Genomic DNA, 20763 nt, shown 5'->3' with positions numbered 1-20763 from the left:
GCCTGCATTTGGTTGGTGGAATGGGTGCAATGGTATCAGGCGTGAAGCTGCTGAGTAAAGGTTCCTATTTGTGATGTGGTATTGTACCAGTATTTGTTAGTATGTTGGTTATTATCCCAACAGACTTTCTGGATGATGCAGAAGTACTTGAGTGTAATCCTCAGTTCCACAGGGAGTCAATGGAATGCTTTCAGAAGCATTTTGCAGAAAACATAGGCACATCCTAGCTGCTTGATTTTGGAGTCTCTCAACCAAGTTTGTTGTTGCCAGGTCTCTAAAAACAATGTGACCAAACCCTATACGTCCCAAAACAGAAACTCTTCCACGTTCAATTCAATAAGAGCATTATAGGAGAGGGAGGATTTTGTGAGCCGGGGCTGATACACAACCTCTCAAAGGCGGGAAACATTTCAAATGGTAAACAGTTACTGCATAACAAATGGAGCTTACAACGTTGGCATGTTTGAGCTTAGTACTAAGCAGAGCATCTACTGTCACTGAAGGTTGCATTTTTATTTCCCACTCTTCTTCCCATGGTAACAGGAAGTGGTCAGTTGCCACAGTTCTATCTGAAAACAAGCAGAAGTGACTGTCAAAGCAAAACTAATGTAGAACATTTAAAGATCGACAACATTTGCAGGGCTTTAGTGTAAGTTTGTGCAATTATTCCTGCATATGGATTGCTCCCTGCTCAACCAAAGGCTTTGCATACGGGGGAGGCAGCTAGCAAAATTGAAATGTTAGTGGTCATTCCCCACATTTTGAGGGGGAATGCGGCTCATTTTACATTACGTCAAAGGGGATCTGTCTAATAAAAGCAGATTTGAATGACCGAAAGCCAGACACGTATTTTCTATCTTGCCTTAATTCTTACTTGCTGCCTCATTTTTCCTGTTGTTGCGTATTGATAGACAGGCACTGGGCTCAATTTACAAAAGATTATATGTGACAGACTCCTGCAGGTCCAACAATATGTAACACCTACTCATGGAAGAAGTTTTTGACCCAGAGCAATTGTGTGTATAGAAAACAATTGTTATCCCCCCACACTTCTCATTCAACCACGTGGAGCCAGGAGTCAGGCAGCAAACTGTGCACCACAATCAGAGCACCTTTGACTCCACTTCAGGTACATGCAGGAAAGTATTCTGCCTCTTCCGCTCTGCGCTCACATGGAACCACTCATACATCTATTTAAACACTTTTCCCAGATTTTTCAACCTTTATTTTTTGAGTATGTGTTCTTTTCAATCTCATTTCTTTACATTCTAATTTCCACATGTTATGATATCCTCTTGGTTTCATTGGGGGTTAGCAGCATACTATTGTGCTAACTCCATGGAAGATGGGGCATACTCAACTGGTGCGAGATGAAAGGGAAAGAGATGACTTTAAATCAAGAAAACACTTTATTTGTCCTGCTCTAGAACGCCTTACACTCACCCAGCACCTACAATTTTTTTGCAGCCAGTGACCTAAATACTCAGTGAATGTTAATGTTCCACAAGTACCAACGAGTCCCTCTTTGATGGCTTTTTTGTCCTTGTGTCAGTGTCTCTGTGCTCTGAGGTTGGGTTCTACCACATACCTTAAGTTCACATTTTACACTACTCCAGCTCCCATATTCTACGTGCCTCCACTACTACACACCTTCCATACTCCTACTACACATAACTCATTCTCTTCCCCATTCTGCAACAAGCCCTCCATTCTCCACCACACATTATGTTCCTTTTACTCAAGGCACATTACATTCAACACCATAAATATGATTCCTTATTATGTAAGTTACTATCCAGCCTCCATCTACACACGCAGTGTATCTCCCATTGCACATGATGCCTTGCATCCGCCATTCCCTACCCCGCGAGCGCATTGCACCTCCTCCCCTTTTATTGCGAGATGTAATCCATCTGCAAGGCTTCTCTTCACACACTATAGAATATCTTTCCACATTTATCGGCATAATCTCCTCCTTTGTTTTAGTCCTCATTGCTTAACGTGCATGGGAATGTGTCACTTGCAGGGCTGCTGTTCTAATGTCTACATAGCCCTCTACGCAGACTTCTTTTCTCAACCCTATGGCACTTATAACTTGATCTACAAGATACCAACTCCACTGGTATAGGTGAATCACTATTTCTAATCAGTGTATGGAATGTGAACCAAGATGGCCTCTGCTGTGACTGTTGCGCGTGCGACCTTGAGCCAGAATCTCTCTCAGGCACTCTTTTGGCGGGTACATGAATTGTTTTTCGGTGGCATGCATAGGTTGCCTGACAGATGCTGCAGGCATAGCCCATCACTGCCCAGCTATATGGCATTCTTATACTTGGGGTTACCAACTTGTTGCCTTTTGTTACCTAGAATAACCCTACAGCATGGAATCCTGTAGTCTGGACAGCATGTTCCCAACCAGTAACTTCACTTCAATCACCAGTATTTATTGTCCCACTGCTACACATTAAGGGAGCTAAGATAACGCCATAATCCATGTTTTGATGCAAGAGGGACCGATTCTAACTCTACTACCAGGAGTGCTCAAAGTGCACCATCATATTCACGCTCTCTCTCTTCCTATTTTTTTAGGAGCCGACTTCCAGCCTTCTTCTTCAAATTTCAGTTTCGAAATGTGGAATACAGTTCTGGAAGGAATAAAACTTTCCTGTGCTTTGTGATGGACCTCCAAGGCAAGGAGACTGGGGTCTTCCGTGGGTATCTGGAAGATGAGCACATCTCTGCCCACGCCGAAGAGGCCTTTTTCAACACTGTCCTGCCAGAGTGCAAGGCTGGCGTTAAATATCAGGTGACCTGGTACATGTCCTCCAGCCCGTGCGTGGCCTGCTCAGAGCGCATTGCCGGGGTGCTGAAGAAGAACAAGAACCTGCGGCTGATGATCCTGGTGGGGCGGCTCTTCATGTGGGAGGAGCCAGAGATCCAGGACAGCCTTCGCATGCTGAAGGCTGCAGGCTGCAAGATGAAGATCATGGGCCCACAGGATTTCGATTTTGTCTGGAAAAATTTTGTCGAGCAGGAAGAAGGCCAGGATGGACCCTTCGTGCCATGGGAAGACACACAGGAGAACTTTCTTTATTATGAAGAGAAGTTGGCCGAGATCCTGCAGTGAACACTGCCAGAGGTCCAGGATAGAGCCGCATTTCCTCCCAGGTTAGTTTGACTATTTTCCAAGAGATCTCTCTTTCAAACTAAGACACAGTAAGATAATGAGGAGGTACATAGAGATGTAATTCATTAACAAGCAGTAGACGTGAGCAAGCCATTAAAGCTCGAGCTAGATGCTTGGCTCAGCTCGAGGTCCTTTTGAAAGTTTGTGCCTAAAATACACTGACCTATCACATGGCAGCTGATTGCCACCTGCCACCCACGCTCTAGCTTCTTGCACTAAGTATTAAACACAGACATTAACCTTTGATGTAAAACGGGAGGGAAAGTGATACCCACCTAGTGGATGAATTCCAGAAAGTGAAACCAAAAAACCTCGGCTCAATCCCAACTTCCTCACTTGACCATATTTTGTGACCCAAAGTAGTGGTGTCTCTAGAAGGGAATTCTTAGGGGTGGGGGTGGATCACAGTGGACTACAAATAAAACTGATGGAGACATTTACAAGGATTAATTGTAATATATATATATATATATATATATATATATATATATATATATATATATATATATATATATATATATATATATATATATTACAAACAATCCTTGTAAATGTCTCCATCAGTTATATATATATATATATATATATATATATATATATATATATATATATATATATATATATATATATATATACGAACAAATCCCTTTCCAGCGGGAAGGGGAATGAGGCAGCACTCACGGATACAAAGTTTCCCAAAGTTCTTTTATTCTTCTTTCCGTTGTCAAATACTCCAACCAATACACAAACCAACGCGTTTCGCAACAGCAGTTGCTTGATCACGGTCGATTGCTAATGTGGATTCTCCTCCTATATGTTAGAGGGACCCGCCTTGTGTATACATTTACTTCCTGTTGGTCAACAGGAAGTTGCTGGGAAATGTAGTTTATATTGACACATTACATTTAAAACATATATATAAACGGTGCAAAAAGTGAGATCCGGTTTAAATAAAACAAAAAATCAGGTGATACGAAATTAACCAGTGTCTATGTGTCTGTCACATTGCTAGAGACATCTCATTCCATCTCTGTATTGTTATCTTATATTTCACGGAACCAACAGCATAACAACATTGTGGGTTACCAATTCGCCCTCTAGTGGGCAGACTCAGTATTTTAAAGTACAATATTACCAAAATAAAGCCCTCCAGTGGGCCTATGGTGGGCCTATGGTTTTTTCAGTGAATATATATATCGCCAGTAGGTAGTTATAGTTAGGATTATTTTCAATGCAAAATCTCAACATTCTATTGTGAATAACTTTGGCGCTGGTTGAGGAATCTGCCTGAAAATTTCCTCAAATTTGCCTCGCGGTGCCCCGTCCTTCCCTGAAAATTTGGGGGGGATTTATCAAGCGGGGGCCGAGATAAAAGGGGGGTCCCAAAACGTGTTTTCCCCATGTTAATTTCCATAGGGCGGTCGACCTCACTTTTAGCCCGAACGGCTGAATGGATTTCCACCAAACTTAGCAAAATTGTAGGGACTGGTACCCCGATGTGCCTTTGCTATGTCTCAAGATATATGCTCCAGTGGGTTTTACGAAAATTAACTTTGAAAAAATATATATTGGGCTACATTGGGCTATATATATGTTAGAGCCCAAATGTAGCCCAATGTAGCCCAAAGATGGCCACCAGAGACAAAAAAAACAAATGTAGCCCAAATATCAGCCAGATGTAGCCCAACTATAGCCCAATGACAGAATGTCCCAGAGTGTTCTAAAGAACAACTAGAGCGCTAACAGTCTTACTTATGACAAAAGTATGGCACACCTGAAGTCATCTTGATTGGAATAAAGTGTTAACACTTAAAACATTTAATTTGCAAAGGAACAAAATGAGGGGGTTCATTTTGCCATAGAAATTATGATTAGTGCTGAAGAAAGAAAAATTAGGGCACGTTTTGAGTGACTTCTCAAATCCTCTTATATTTCATTAAAAAAATTCTGATATGCAGTCTCCCAAGATGGCCACCAGAGACAAAAGAGCCCAAATGTAGCCCAAATATCAGCCAGATGTAGCCCAACTATAGCCCAATGACAGAATGTCCCAGAGTGTTCTAAAGAACAACTAGAACGCTAACAGTCTTACTTATGACAAAAGTATGGCACACCTGAAGTCATCTTGATTGGAATAAAGTGGTAACACTTAATACATTTAATTTGAAAAGGAACAAAATGAGGGGTTTCATTTTGCCATAGAAATTTTATATATATATATATATATATATATATATATATATATATATATATATATATATATTCACTGAAAATACCATAGGTTTCACACCAGTTATAGTTAGGAATTAGCATTTAAAAAACCTATTAAATTCACTGACAAAACCATAGGTTTCACACCAGTTATAGTTAGGTGGAAATTTTACTCGCATAAAACCATTGAAATTCCCACGTTATAGTTAGTTGGACTCACTATAACTTGCGCGTGCAATGCACTGCTGATGACGTCAGATATTACATCACTCATGACATGGTCAGTGACATCACTCATGACATCTCTGATGACAGCTCAAATGACATCACTGATGACATCATCCAGTGAATGTGTATCTTTCTGAAAAATAAATATTTTTTATATATGTATATCTTGATGTCATTTGAGATGTCATGAGTGATGTCATGAGTGATGTCACTGACCATGTCATGAGTGATGTAATATTTGACGTCATCAGCAGTGCATTGCACGCGCAAGTTATAGTGAGTTCAACTAACTATAACGTGGGAATTTCAATGGTTTTATGCGAGTAAAATTTTCACCTAACTATAACTGGTGTGAAACCTATGGTTTTTTCAGTGAATATATATATATATATATATATATATATATATATATATATATATATATATATATATATATATATATATATATATATACACAGATATATATATATATTTTTTTCCAAAGTTGTCCTATGCTTGAAGGACACCACTCACCAGGATTTGTTCACAGAACCTTTATTTGCAGCGAACAGCTTTTTAAACGGAGTTTGTTAACCCCCTGCATGCTGCCGCCATTCTGGGCCTGTGCGGCACATTCCGATTGTGGGTGCGGTCATGACGGCCGGGAGCCGTCATCAGCACACGAGCACTGTGTGCCATGACGGCTCCCGGCCGTCATCAGCATGCAGGGGGTTAAAGAAGTCCTGCCGCGTTTCGAGGCAGCATGCCTCTTAATCATAGGGCAAAGCAGTTAGTGCGCGGCTGCGCATTACAACCTTTTGATCCCACTCTGCATGCCGCTCCCACATGTGTATTGCAACAGCATGCTGGGCGTTGTAGTGCATTGCGATCCCTCCAGTGGGTGATTACATGCCCTTAGTGGCTTGCCGGGCACCAACCTTAATTGTCACTTGTTCAATCTTATTCTAACACCCTCCAGTGGGCCTCCGTTTGGGAAGCTGTCCGTTGATTCAAAAGCAATTCTGGTGCCGCACATCATGCCCGCATAATTTCGGCATGCAGCCCCGCCATTCCTACACGCGGGCGTTGCATCCTCCCATGGCCGGACTGCTGTGTCGAAAACATTTTTCAAAAGTTGTCCTGTGCTTGAAGGACACCACTCCAACAGGATTTGTTCACAGAAGCTTTATTTGCAGCCAACAGCTTTATAAACAGAGTTTGTTAAAGACGCCCTGACACGTTTCGAGGCAGCATGCCTCTTAATCATAGGGCAAAGCAGTTAGTGCGCGGCTGCGCATTACAACCTTTTGATCCCACTCTGCATGCCGCTCCCACATGTGTATTGCAACAGCATGCCGGGAGTTGCAGTGCATTGCGATCCCTCCAGTGGGTGATTACATGCCCTTAGTGGCTTGCCAGACACCAACCTTAATTGTCACTTATTCAATCATATTCTAACACCCTCCAGTGGGCCTCTGTTTGGGAAGCTGTTCGTTGATTCAAAAGCAATTTTGGTGCCGCACAACATGCTCGCATAATACAGGCATGCAGCCCCGCCATTCCTTCACGCGGGCGGTGCATCCTCCCACGGCCGGACTGCCGTGTCGAAAACATTTTTTCAAAGTTGTCCTGTGCTTGAAGGACGCCACTCCACCAGGATTTGTTCACAGAACCTTTATTTGCAGAGAAAAGCTTTTTAAACGGAGTTTGTTAAAGACTCTCTGACGCGTTTCAAGTGTGGCCGAGGACTTCGCCTGCCCTGTGGGCCTTTGGATGAGGTCTAGTGCCCGCAGCGGGGAGAAAGCAACGCAGTGGACTTGTTAAGAGTTTCCCCCAGAAATCTGAAGACCGCTGCTTGTGGTGGGGTTGGTGGGGCTGCTGAATGCAAAGGGGCAGCGGAGGAACAACCGTTCTCTCTGGCCCCAGCTGACCTCAATGGTTCGCTTGGGTACAAAATGTAACTGAAATGCGGTTTGCGGTCAAACATTACCTAATCTTTGTATTTTTGAATACATTTTGTTATGTAAAATGACCAGAATTACGCAACAACTCCAGAATACTTTCAATTTCGCCCAGGCGTTAAAAAATTACATTTAGTAGGAAAAACTCTCTTACCTGAAAGCACTCACCTGGACTATTTTAAGAGATGTGCCTCTCAAATTTAGAAAGTGAAAACTGAGGAAAGACTTGGTGGAAAAGGTACACAACTCGAGCAAAAGACCTGAAGCAGGAACGCCAAACACTTCCTACAGGGCATTTTGGAAAGGAAGGGTGGTAATTTTGATCAGGAAGGTGCACCTGGTATGAGTCAATTACTCCTCGGCAGAACCAGGATGCCAATATATTTTTATTAAAATGCACATACATCAGGAGACAGTAGCACTCAACTCTTTCTTCAGGGATGTCACCAGAATACTATTGCCCCTTCCTCGCCTGGTAAGCGGTGACAGGATCTTAGTGAAGGATCTGTTTCTGGATAAGTCTGGTCACCACACTCTAACCTATCCTGGGGAGTGGTATACCTACCCAAAGAGTTATGGCAGGGCTTTCCGCTGACAAAAGAAAATTAGGGTACGATGACCTCACTCCAAATGTTATGGGCGGCGGGAAACGCCTATGTAAAAGGATAAGTTACTAAAGACTCAACCTCAAGAAAGAAAAATTCAACCACTAAGCAATCTCTTAAATTAAAGGATAAACGCAAATGAGAACACTGCCAAGAGACAATAAGGCACCAACTCAGTACAAAATAAGAGCTAAGCATGTTGCTAACGCACCACGCCAAAAAGGCACACTATCATTTACGCTAGTATTACTATGAAAGAGGGGGAAAGGCGGGCTGTCTCCTGTATCTCCAGCTAAAACAGGAAGCATAAAGTCCCAGCGATCATAAACAGGTATGAAGAACTGGTGATATATCTCATCTATATCTTGACGACTTTCCAGGATTTCTACCAGTTATTGTACAAATCTGAATGAAGTGACTCACAGATGCAGGACGACCAATTTTTCTCTCGCTTCTGATTAAAGACACTATCCCCAGACTTCATTCAGTAGTTAGAAGCTGAGATAACAAAAAAAGATATAGTCTAGGCAACTGAAGCGTTGCCTTTAGGTAGGGCTCTGGGATTACACTGAGGTGGGCGTAATTTGTGGAATTTCGAGTAAAGTAATTGCGCAAAATGTATTCCCGACTCAAAACATTGCTGAGTGGTCCATTTAGATAAATATTTAATTTTGAATTGATTTCAGGTTGTTTGTGTTCAAAACACTGCTGCTTCCATTCGTATTTGCAATTTTGTGCTAAATAAATTACCTGACTGGCCCCACTGAGGTACAAAGTCTACCTGCAATGTTTGTTGATGCCCCTCCCCCCGCCCCCCACGTTAAAGGAACTGATGCTTGCATTCAAAATACTGAAAATGTGTTTGGGGAAACCCAATAAACCCTTGTAGGCTTGGGCAAAGTACGTGATTATAGTAAAGGGTGTCTACAAGGGATTTTGTTTTTATACACTTAGTCTATTCTCTTTAGAATGTTTTTTCAGGTTTGCTGATGAGTCAAACCTAGCTGTATCTCTAGGATAACTAAAATATTTCAATGTTATTCAAAATCATACATTCAATGAGGTAGCGAAAGGAGGAGAAAGAATTAAAAAGCACACAACAAATAAATTGTATACCAAAAAAGTTTTTGTATTAAGAACAAATCATTGGGATGTATAGAAATCAATCAGGGTAACAAAGTCATGAAAAGGGCTGTACATATAATTTCACAGATCAATTTAATAACAAATCATCAGCTCCATAAACAAATAAGGAAAAACCAATTCATAAATGAAAAAAGGTTTCTTCCAATGCACAAGGGCTCAGGAGATGATGATGCTGGTCGACGTTTCGGTCTCCCTTGTTGGCATCTATGAGACCATCATCAGGACTAGTATTTCAAATTAAGAAGAAAGCCCCTTGGAAAAGGAGTACAGATTGTCACTCTTCTCCTACTGAGATGGAACGAAGTGAGTTCTTTTTGATGTGGAAAATCTGACAGGGTAATACTAGTCACTTCGTATTACTGAGGTGTGTAATCCAAAGGATAGTCGCAATTAGATCAGCTAGCACCGTGGTATTATTCTCACGAGTAGCAGAATTCCGTAGTGGCGGTAAGACCTCGGCGGTAAAACAGGAAGCATAAAATCCCAGCGATCATAAACAGGTATGAAGAACTGGTGATATATCTCATCTATATCTTGACGACTTTCCAGGATTTCTACCAGTTATTGTAAAAATCTGAATGAAGTGACTCACAGATGCAGGACGACCAATTTTTCTCTCGCTTCTGATTAAAGACACTATCCGCAGACTTCATTCAGTAGTTAGAAGCTGAGATAACAAAAAAAGATATAGTCTAGGCAACTGACGCGTTGCCTTCAGGTAGGGCTCTGGGATTACACTGGGGTGGGCGTAATTTGTGGAATTTCGAGTAAAGTAATTGCGCAAAATGTATTCCCGACTCAAAACATTGATGAGTGGTCCATTTAGATAAATATTTAATTTTGAATTGATTTCAGGTTACTTGTGTTCAAAACACTACTGCTTCCATTCGTATTTGCAATTTTGTGCTAAATAAATTACCTGACTGGCCCCACTGAGTTACAAAGTCTGCCTGCAATGTTTGTTGACTCCCCTCCCCCCGCCCCCCACGTTAAAGGAACTGATGCTTGCATTCAAAATACAGCTGTTCATGCTCGGATTTTTAGTTTCATACTCAAAAATAACCTCAATTGTCCGCTCGGGTAAAAAATGTAACTGAAATGTTGTTCTGTTAAAAAAATGACCTGAACTGTACATCTCACGTTAAATTCCCCAAATTACATGATGTGGCGTAATGATGTAATCTTGGAATTTTTGCATACATTTTGTAATGCAAAATTACCAAAATGATGCAAATACTCCAGAATAATTACGATTTTGCCCAGGTTTAGATTAAAGGGATTTCCCATGCGATTTTATAAAGCCAACAAAGAGGCAATTGTTCTTCTCTTGCAGAAGATCTTCGCAGTTTTAGCACCAGGCACAACCCCTCACCCAGAACTTCACATGGCAAAAACTGCTCTTATAATAAAGTTGGACAAACATCAATTGCAGTGCGGAGGCCACAGACCAATTTAACTCATATACACTGGCATCAAAATCCTCGCATACGTCTTGGCAAACCACCTGAAGTGAATCTTAAGGACACTGATACACCAGCTCAGGTAGGCTTTGTCCCACATCACTCCTCCTCTGCATTCCACCTACTAACACTTTTTTCACATATTGCGGCAGGTACGAAATGACAGAGGTGGGAAAGTAGTTGTAGCTTTAAAAGCTGATACAATTAGTCGATAGGGTAGAGTGGGATTATTTAGAGTGCCAGCAAGAGAGGGGGGATCCTCCCAAAAATAAAATGGCTATATTCTAACCCATCAGCAGTGATGTCTTGCAATGGCTGTACTTCCCTGAAGTTAGAAATTGGCAAAGGGATGAGGCAGGGCTGTCGCCTATCACCCCTACTCTTCATTGTAGCACGAGAACCACTGGCAGCAGCAATTCGGGGTAACATCAGCATCATAGGTATACAGACTTCAGGCAAAGAGCATAAAGCACTGTGTTGAGCTAACAATATTGGGGTGCCTCTGTTTGACCCGATGCAATACACTACGGCACTGATTAAACTGATCTCTGAATTCTCCGTCTTTTCTGGGTACTGTGTCAACCGGGACAAACGCAAAGTACTTCCACTGACTCCGGTTACAACCATGACATCACTTGGAAATTCACAAAAACCACTAACTTGACATATTTAGGAATTTACCTGAACAGAGCGTTGCAAAATGCGATGAGTGGTCATCTGGGTTTGTTAATTGATACAATTCAGAGACACATAGGTCGATGGTCCCACAGGGACATGTATAAATAATAAAGATGAAAATCATGCCCATACGGATTATATATTTGCCATGCACCTGCTCCGAAGCCCCAGGACATCGGATTTAAACACTAACTAAATAGTGGAAAACGTTTCTATGGCGTGGCAGTGAGCCCAGACACAAACGACCCAAGCTGAATGTATTTATGGAAAGTGGAGGTCTCTGATTCCCCCATGTAGTAACTTATTGGTTATCCTTCCAATTGAACACAACAACAAAACTACACTTGCCTCGCACCTCACAAAATCATCCATGTACACTGGTTCCCATGTTTATTAATAAAAATAAGTAAGTTCCCACACCCAGTGACTGGGGAATCATTTAAAAGAAAGAGGTGCAACTCTATTCAAAAGAAACCCCCCACAAATGTGCATTGAACAGTGACAGTCAAAACCATCCAGCGAAAAGGCGAGGAAATAAAATAAAATACATAGGAGGTGCCTCACGTAGATAAACACCGAGTGCCTGTCGAGGAATGCTTCCAACTGGCTAGATATCTCATCATCGGCACGATCCTAAAAATGCAGGAAAGAACAAGGGCCAATCCCCCAAAAACTACATATTAGGAGAGGCCTTAGTGGTACGTAAAAAAAATACAAATACATTAGTGCCTGCATCCACTAAGGCCCTCAAATGAAAAGAGAATGTTATCATTACTCTCTAGAACACAGACTGACTAACAATCAGTTAAAAATGTGTCCGAAGAACCTGCAATTTAAAAAAAAAAAAGAGCCTTTAACGCATAATTAGAAACACATTGGATATGCTCCGCCTAGAAACGAATTGTTCACATGTTTCACTGGCAAGTATAATTTACAGTATTTCATTAGGACTTGAGGACCAGCTGTCACCCAGTAGTGCACTGCACCTAATGAGAGAAGGGAATAAAACACAAAAATATATAAGGTAAGTGATGCAACGACACAAATACTCCAAGTATATAATGCATGCATATTGACTTTTTCAAAAATATATTTACCACCATGCCAACAGGTGAAGGCCTACCAGTGGTAAGTAGGGAGTCATCAAATAAATCGTTTATCAGTACCTACCTTCCAGCTGACCAACTGGGGTACCGCATCCAGGCTACGTTAAAACCCAAAACTGGGTCAATCTTGAAAATGGGATACAAGGAGAACAGGTGTGTGGTGGGGGTGGTCAGGCTATATTAAGGTCTTCGGGAATTCAGAAAAGACAAACCCTATCCTTCATGCTAACAGTGTTTGCATGGCACAAGGTGCATGAGAAACTAAGAATTAACAGCAGGCACCACAAAAGGGCAAGACTCTGCAGCAGCAGCAATATCCACGTGGGGAACAGAGAACAGTTCCAGCCTGACTTTGAGACCAAAGGGATTTCCACATCAGATCACATCATTTAGGCAGATAGACTTAAGACATTTGCAGAACTGCAGGCTGAGCTCAACCTCCTTCCCTTGCTGGCTCTATTCCAGCTTGCCATGATCAGGCACAAGAACAGATGCACCCAAACAACCTGTGCAGGAAGCACTTTGTGAAAGGGTCTTTTTGGTTTTGCCTGCCCAGTGAAACTTATTGTATTAAATATATCTTACAAGGGACTTACACCCCGCCTTCACTGCTTGTGCTTGTCACTTTAATTTTCCTCATTTCTATTGGTTGTAGGCTTTCTATTTCTTTTTCTTCCATGTGTTTCTCTTATCAGTTTCCCATTGGCAAAGTACTGTGCTCATCTACTTTGGTGGAACGTCTTTTAAGCATCTCAAGCAACAATTGTGAAAACAAAATAAAACCTAACAAGAGTTATACCCTTGCTTTAAAGTTACAGCACTGCCTGAGGGCCCAGCACCCTGTTCTTATCTCAGTGGAAATCCTCTGATGTGCCTTTTATTCCTTCTCGCGCTCCCGACGAAGCATGCGCTACCAAGCAGGCGCCCACTTGAGTGCGGTTGTCATCGTGTGCACTCCACCGCCCCCTCGGGGCCCAAGCAGGCATCCACTTCAGTACCTGTAGGTCGAGGTTACTCTTGGCTTTTTTACAGAGAGATTGTGCTGGTTTTTCATTCAGAAGCTGGCAGCGTTTAAGTTCTGTTGAACTTAAACGCTGCGGCGGAAGCATTAGCGGTTGCAGATCAATCTTCACCTTCCCCATCAATATCTTGAATGGATGCCTCTCCACCTGCCATTTGTTACACTCTCTGGACTGCCTAGTTTTGGACTTGAGAGGTTGAGAAAGGATCAGAAATTATGAACCAGGTAAGAATTACTCTTGCTCGGAAAATTATCTAATGAACAAAGGTATTCTGTTTTTCTCAACCCTCCAAAGTCATACCGAGCCATGAAGGAGCCCCTGGCCTTTCTGCATGTTAAGAATGGTTACGTTTCTGAACTGAATATTTTTTTAAATAACAACTAAAATCCCCAATGTCTTGCTGCGAACCACATCTGCAGTGCAGCAATGGACCAGCTGTTTTCCACCCCTTTGCACAGTGTTTTGTGTACAATTTCATCCGAAATATGGCAGGAAGAAAACTCTCATGCATGCAGCCAAAATGATGAGTGATAGAATATGAGACTGCCAAGGACACTTTATCGGGATCTAGAGATCCCTGCAGTAATTAACAGCCTAGACACCGTTGATAATCGCTTTGTAGTTGTCGATCAGAAGGCACTTGGCTCCATTTTCAGACACTTGCTTAGCAGAAGAGCTTTAAAAAGCTTGTGCCTTGTATATGGAAAGGGGCGACCATTCGGTCCCCCCGAACTTATGGCGGAGTACCACGATCCCCCCGGGAAGCCATCTTGGGCGGGAGGCGAGTCTCGGCTGGTATGCCCGAAGCGGCGTAGCCGGGGCGCGCCTTTTCCCGCCCTAGAGTGGGCTGGCCTAGACACTGACGCGGCCGGGCACGCCCTCGGGGCAGGCCGGGGCGGGTTTACGCCCGCCCTGAAGATGGATAAAAGGAGCAACAAGCCAAGGAAGCATCCTCTTGTTCCTGTGCTCTGAAGCTGCACCACCTCTCTGCACGTGAGCTCGAGACGGAACGAAGAGCCAATTTTGAGCGTTGTAATCTTTCTTGTTTGTTTTGCAGATACTCTGTCGGAGAATGCCTAAGAAGGCGGGAAAGCGAATGACTACCGACCAGATGCTGAGTGTTCTCATGAAAGAGGTGACCGACCTAAAGAAGCGAATGGCGGAGAAAGACGAGGAAGGGGGGCCGAAACGTCCTCGTGCAGGAGCAGCTCCAGGAGGAAAAGGCAAGAGGCCCAGAAGGGGAGCAGCTGGGGGAGACATCCCAGTTCCCTGTACTCCACTCGAAGCGCCCACCCCTGTGCCGGAAGAAGGGAATCGGATTCCCGTGGTGGTCACCCCCGTGTCCGGGGAGGATATGCCGCCCGAGCTGGCAGCACAATTAGCAGCGTGGTTGGGTAAAGGTAGCAAGGGCGCCACGGCTGACGACGTGCAGGTGTTGATGAAGCAGCTGCGGGAAACAAGGGAAGCGACGAAGGCACCATCGCCGGCTGCGGCAGTGGAGAAACTATCTGGGTCAGGTCCAGTCGCAGATACAGCTCCCGGTTCAGGTAAGCGGCCATTGCCGATTGCGAGGGATGAGTCGGCACCCTCTCGAAGGGAAAAGTTGGGTCAACATGTCCCTCTGGCTATTAAAGAGAAGATATGGGCAGGGGAGTATATAAACATCTTCTCGTTGCTTACCGATCATTATGAGATGGAGCATGTTAAGAGCCAGAAGGAGCTCATGCATCCGAGTGTTTGGCGCGCAAAGATGGCCGCCTTTAAGGTAAATGAAAACATTGGCAATTGGGGAAAAGCATGGGGGGTCTTTACATCCATCTTGGGTGAACGTAGGCCCGAATTGCTGCCCGAATTACCGATTTATCAGTCACGGATCATGGGGTATTCAGTATCTCACGAGGGCAACCATTGGTTTTGTTACGATAATATTTTCAGAAAAGCGAAAGAGCATGATAAAAACTTAACTTGGGATTGTTATGATTCTGTGTCCTGGTCCAAAATGGAGGATTCTGGTATGTTGAAGGCGCCATTGATAGGGAGTAACGTTGGTGAATCCTCCCGCCAATATGCGGGGACGCCCTTTCGATCAGGTACGAGTAACGACAATCACTCGAGGCCAATCGGCAACACAGGTAAAAGGGGGGTTTGTTGGAACTTTAACAGGGGGAAATGTACTAGGCCCCAGGGGTCATGCAAATTTAGGCACGAATGTGGGGGGTGTGGCCAATCATCCCATCCTGAGTCCATGTGCAGAGCCAAAACGGGTGATAACGGGGGGAGAGGAGGCGCCAAACAGGTCTGACATAGTCCGAGGGGCGCCTTTACCTACCCCGATTGATACCATGGCAATGATTCCCTGGCTCAGCGAGTACCCGGATCACGCTTCCGCTGGGGTGTTGCGGAACGGATTTTCATATGGTTTCCGCATCCCAGTGGGGGAGTTTCTGGGTATAGAAAAATGTAAAAACCAGATATCGGTCTTACAGCATACGACCGTGGTACAGGAGAAGATCGAGAAGGAGGTGGCTCGAGGTCGAGTCGCCGGTCCATTTAAGGTGCCACCAGTTGCTAACTTTGTTTGTTCCCCTTTAGGGGTGGTCCCCAAGAAAGACCCGGGTGAGTTTCGGCTGATACATAATTTATCAGCCCCACGTGGTCTTTCCGTAAACGATGCGATAGACCCGGAAGTGTGTTCGGTGCGGTACGCATCCTTCGATGAGGCCGTAGCCATATTGAATCGCCTGGGGCCCGGTGCGCTGATGGCAAAATCTGATATCGAGTCAGCGTTCCGGTTGCTCCCGGTACATCCAGACGATCAGCGTCTCCTTGGTTTCATGTTTCAGGGTCACTATTACATGGATAGGTGTATGCCGATGGGGTGCTCTATATCGTGTGCCTATTTCGAAAAGTTCAGTTGCTTCTTGCAATGGGTCTTCACAAAGAAGACGGGGTTTCAACATGTTATGCATTATCTCGATGACTTTTTGTTCCTGGGGGCAGCAGGGGATCCGGAATGTGGGCAGGCTTTGACTGCATTTTGTGTCTTGATGAATCAGTTTGGCGTGCCATTGGCACCAGGTAAGACCGTGGGTCCCTCGACTTGCCTCGAGTTTCTGGGGATCGAGCTCGATTCCGAAGAAGGTTGTTTTCGTTTACCAGGTGACAAAGTGTTAAGATTCAGGGCATCCCTGCAAATGTGTATAAGCGAGTCTAAAGTTAAGCTACATCAATTACAGAAATTGGTGGGACAGTTGAATTTTGCCCTAAGAGTTATACCGATGGCCCGCCCCTTTTCTCGCTCGATCGCTCAAGCCATGGTCGGCCTGAAGGAGGGTCATCATCGCACGAGACTCTCGGCAGAGGTGCGCCAGGACATGCGCATTTGGTTGGCATTTCTGGCGGATTTCAATGGTCGAATTGTCTGGAACAAACCGGCCGTGTCCTCTGAGGAGCTGGGGCTGTGGACAGATTCGGCAGGGAGCATTGGTTTTGGTGCCATATTCGGCACTCAGTGGTCGGCACAAAAATGGCCGTCATGGTGGCATGATAGTGGTCTGACAAGTAACATTGCTTTCCTAGAACTTTTTCCCATTCTGGTGGCCCTGAGAACTTGGCCTGAGGGGTTCAGAGATCACTCTGTGGTATTCTGGTCTGATAACATGACCGTTGTTGAATGTATCAATAGCCAGGCAGCACGATGCAAATGGATTTTGAGATTGCTCAAAGAAATTGTGTTATTGTGTATGCAATTGAATGTACTATTTAAGGCAAGACATGTCCCGGGGGTGATGAACCAGGCGGCTGATGCGCTTTCTCGTTTTCGTATGCAGGCCTTCTGGGGTTTTCTGCCCACAGCGGACCCGGTGGCAGCACCCTTTCCCGAAGCTCTCTGGTCTCTCGGTGCCCCGAATTACAGAACCTCGTGGGAGAGAGTTTAGCACCCAGGACGAGGAAGGCATATGAAGGGGCGTTCCGTTCCTATTGGGCCTTTTTGGGGGCGGCTAGAGGGGAGCTTTGGGGCCAGGAGGAGTTGGTAGTGAAATTCCTGCTGTCTTTCCGTCAGGCAGGCAAATCAGTGGCTACGGCCCAGAGGCATCGGGCCGCCATTTCCTTTGTGTCTAGGGCTCATGGGATCCAGGACCCGACAGCGTCTTTCGTTGTGCAAAAAGCGCTACGTGGGTGGCAACGCCTTGAGGGTCGCAGAGTAGATGAAAGGCGCCCCATAGGTTTGGATAGGTTGGCCCTGTTACTATCTAGACTCCCTGCAACATGTTCATCCCAGTATGAAACAGTGTTATTCCGAGCCGCTTTTACGCTGGCATTCCATGGGGCCATGCGGGCAAGCGAACTAGTGGCGAGGAACAAGCAGGACGTGATGGGGGGACTGTGCCAAGAGCACGTTCAGATCAGAGGGGAGACAATGACTGTCTCGTTCGTCAGGTCCAAGTCCGATCAGGGGGCGATGGGTGATTGCATAATCATACAAAGGATCCCCGGGTCCTCCATGTGCCCGGTGAGTTGTGTAGAGGAATATTTAGCACAAAGGGTGGCATCATGGGGGGGGACCTTGTTGAGACACGCTGACGCCACCCCACTGACGAGGTTTCAGTTTCAGAGGGTGCTTGCGATGTCGATTATTGCTGCGGGCTTGAACCCGGGCGAGTTTGGGACCCATTCCTTTCGGATAGGGGCTGCTACAGAGGCTACAGCCAGGGGTCTGAATGTCGAACAAGTTAAACGTGTGGGGCGTTGGTCCTCCAACTGTTATAAGAGGTATGTGCGGTTGCACATGTTGTGAAGCTGTAACGATGTACTCACGCTTCTTGTTTTGTTTGGTTTCAGTTGCGCAAGCCTACGAGGCGGGGCGGACTATGCAGTCGACCCAATACCGGGCCAGCGGTCAGACTTCACCGGCTGTGAAAAAGGAGGTGTGGGTCGTGGGCCACTCATACGTGAGGCGTGCCGCGGACGTATTCAAAGCAGGTGACATGATTCACGGTGGCTGGGGAATACGGGTACAGTGTGTCCTTCTACGGAAAGGGCGGACTCTGTATTGACCAGTTTCAATCATTTTTTGAGGGTTTGCTAGGGCGGACGAGGTCACCGCCGTCTATAGTCATAGTACATCTTGGGGGCAATGATTTGGTCACCACTGGTAGACGACTTCTTCTTGAGGCAATGCTTTCCACTGTAAGTTGGTTGGCGAGGAGAGTTCCAGGGTGCACGATTGCATGGTCACATATGATCCCACGAAAAGTATGGCGGGGGGCTATTTCTGTTTCCGCTCTGAATCATTCAGTAAGAAAAATTAATAACAAAGTGAGTAGATTGTTCCGTTCCAATTCACTGCATTCTATTGCGCATGGTTGTATTACTGGTGATAGTATGTATTTGGGGGATGGTGTTCATTTGTCCCGGGTGGGGAACGAGTTACTCATAGGAGACTGTATAGCTTGGCTAAAGACTTTAAGACATGACCTTTAAGTAGGAGTGTTGTGGGGGGTCCGGATAGCCGGTCAACTATCCGGCCTGTGGCGGTAAGGTCATGATCGGTGAGCACTAATTGGAAGATCCCTATGAGTGGGCGTCACCCATTACGGATGGGAGCGCTCGAGGGAGGTGGCCATTGGCCCCTCAACGGGGAAGGCGGTCCCTTCTAAGGATGGGCCACCGAAAGGAAAGGAAAGGCGGTCAAGGCCCCTTCCTGGGTAGGAGGGGCTACAGCCCCCTCCTGGAGAATTTCCCGGGGCCAGGACATCTGCGACGGCAGATGTGGTAAGTTGTGTGGGGTTTGGGGGGGGGTCTACGCTACCTTCTAGATTCCTCACACGAGTCCTCGGACGACCTTTAAGTGGCGTCGAGTTTTATTGGGGCCCCCGTCAAGTCAAGGGAAATTGGTAGTTGCACTCGAGGTACACCTCTGTGCGGTCGCCCCTCACAAGTGAGGGGGATATTTATGGTTAGGGATCTTGACACCGGTTACGACCTTGCCGTTGGCCCTTAAACGTTAGGATGTACAATTTTCAAAATTTCAAGTTAGATGTTTTGTAGGATGTTAGTTCGGCTAGGAGAACCTTTGTATTAGAGAATATGTTAAGGTTAGCCAAACATCGCAATGTGGTAATGAAATTGTACATAATATGAAACTGTTATTTTAATGTTTTAATTTTGTTTCATATTTTAATAAATACGGCCGGGAGGGTCACTCCCTCCCGTCTTCCAAAAGTTCAGAACTGTTTCCGGTTTCCCATCCTTGGGGATTGTGTTGAGAGGGGGTGGCGGGTATCCCAGCCATATGGAAAGGGGCGACCATTCGGTCCCCCCGAACTTATGGCGGAGTACCACGATCCCCCCGGGAAGCCATCTTGGGCGGGAGGCGAGTCTCGGCTGGTATGCCCGAAGCGGCGTAGCCGGGGCGCGCCTTTTCCCGACCTAGAGTGGGCTGGCCTAGACACTGACGCGGCCGGGCACGCCCTCGGGGCAGGCCGGGGCGGGTTTACGCCCGCCCTGAAGATGGATAAAAGGAGCAACAAGCCAAGGAAGCATCCTCTTGTTCCTGTGCTCTGAAGCTGCACCACCTCGCTGCACGTGAGCTCGAGACGGAACGAAGAGCCAATTTTGACCCACCCACCAGCCCCTGAGGACAGCAAGTGGTTTTGAATAAAGTTTGATGTGGTAACTCTTTTGTTTGCAGGTCCGGATGATTATCGTGATAACTTTGAATATGCAATAAAGAAATGGTCAATTTGTGCTATGTTTTGCAATTAAAGTAATCCTGCTCTAGTGTTGATCAGTAGCGTGCTTTCAATAAAGTTGTTGCTTTTAACTGTCTTTTAAGTAATTTAGTCATTTAGTTTAGAACTGTCGTATTTATTTTGGTCGGGCGGTAAGGTCATGATCGGTGAGCACTAATTGGAAGATCCCTATGAGTGGGCGTCACCCATTACGGATGGGAGCGCTCGAGGGAGGTGGCCATTGGCCCCTCAACGGGGAAGGCGGTCCCTTCTAAGGATGGGCCACCGAAAGGAAAGGAAAGGCGGTCAAGGCCCCTTCCTGGGTAGGAGGGGCTACAGCCCCCTCCTGGAGAATTTCCCGGGGCCAGGACATCTGCGACGGCAGATGTGGTAAGTTGTGTGGGGTTTGGGGGGGGTCTACGCTACCTTCTAGATTCCTCACACGA

The 20763-nt window shown here is 45.3% G+C and overlaps 1 protein-coding gene across 1 annotated transcript in view; it reads left to right on the top strand.

The window, feature by feature from the left end:
- Positions 1 to 20763, top strand: part of APOBEC2 (apolipoprotein B mRNA editing enzyme catalytic subunit 2) — a 111790-nt gene that overhangs the window by 4601 nt on the left and 86426 nt on the right. The window contains exon 2 of the mRNA XM_086923186.1: positions 2590 to 3168. Within this exon, the coding sequence (XP_086779312.1) occupies positions 2590 to 3127 (538 nt within the window). The 3' untranslated portion in view covers positions 3128 to 3168. The remainder of the gene's footprint in view (positions 1 to 2589; positions 3169 to 20763) is intronic.

The sequence above is a fragment of the Lissotriton vulgaris genome, chromosome 5 (assembly GCF_964263255.1).
Source record: "Lissotriton vulgaris chromosome 5, aLisVul1.2, whole genome shotgun sequence".
NCBI classification, from domain to species: Eukaryota; Metazoa; Chordata; class Amphibia; order Caudata; family Salamandridae; genus Lissotriton; species Lissotriton vulgaris.
This window is presented reverse-complemented; position numbering and strand designations above follow the sequence as displayed.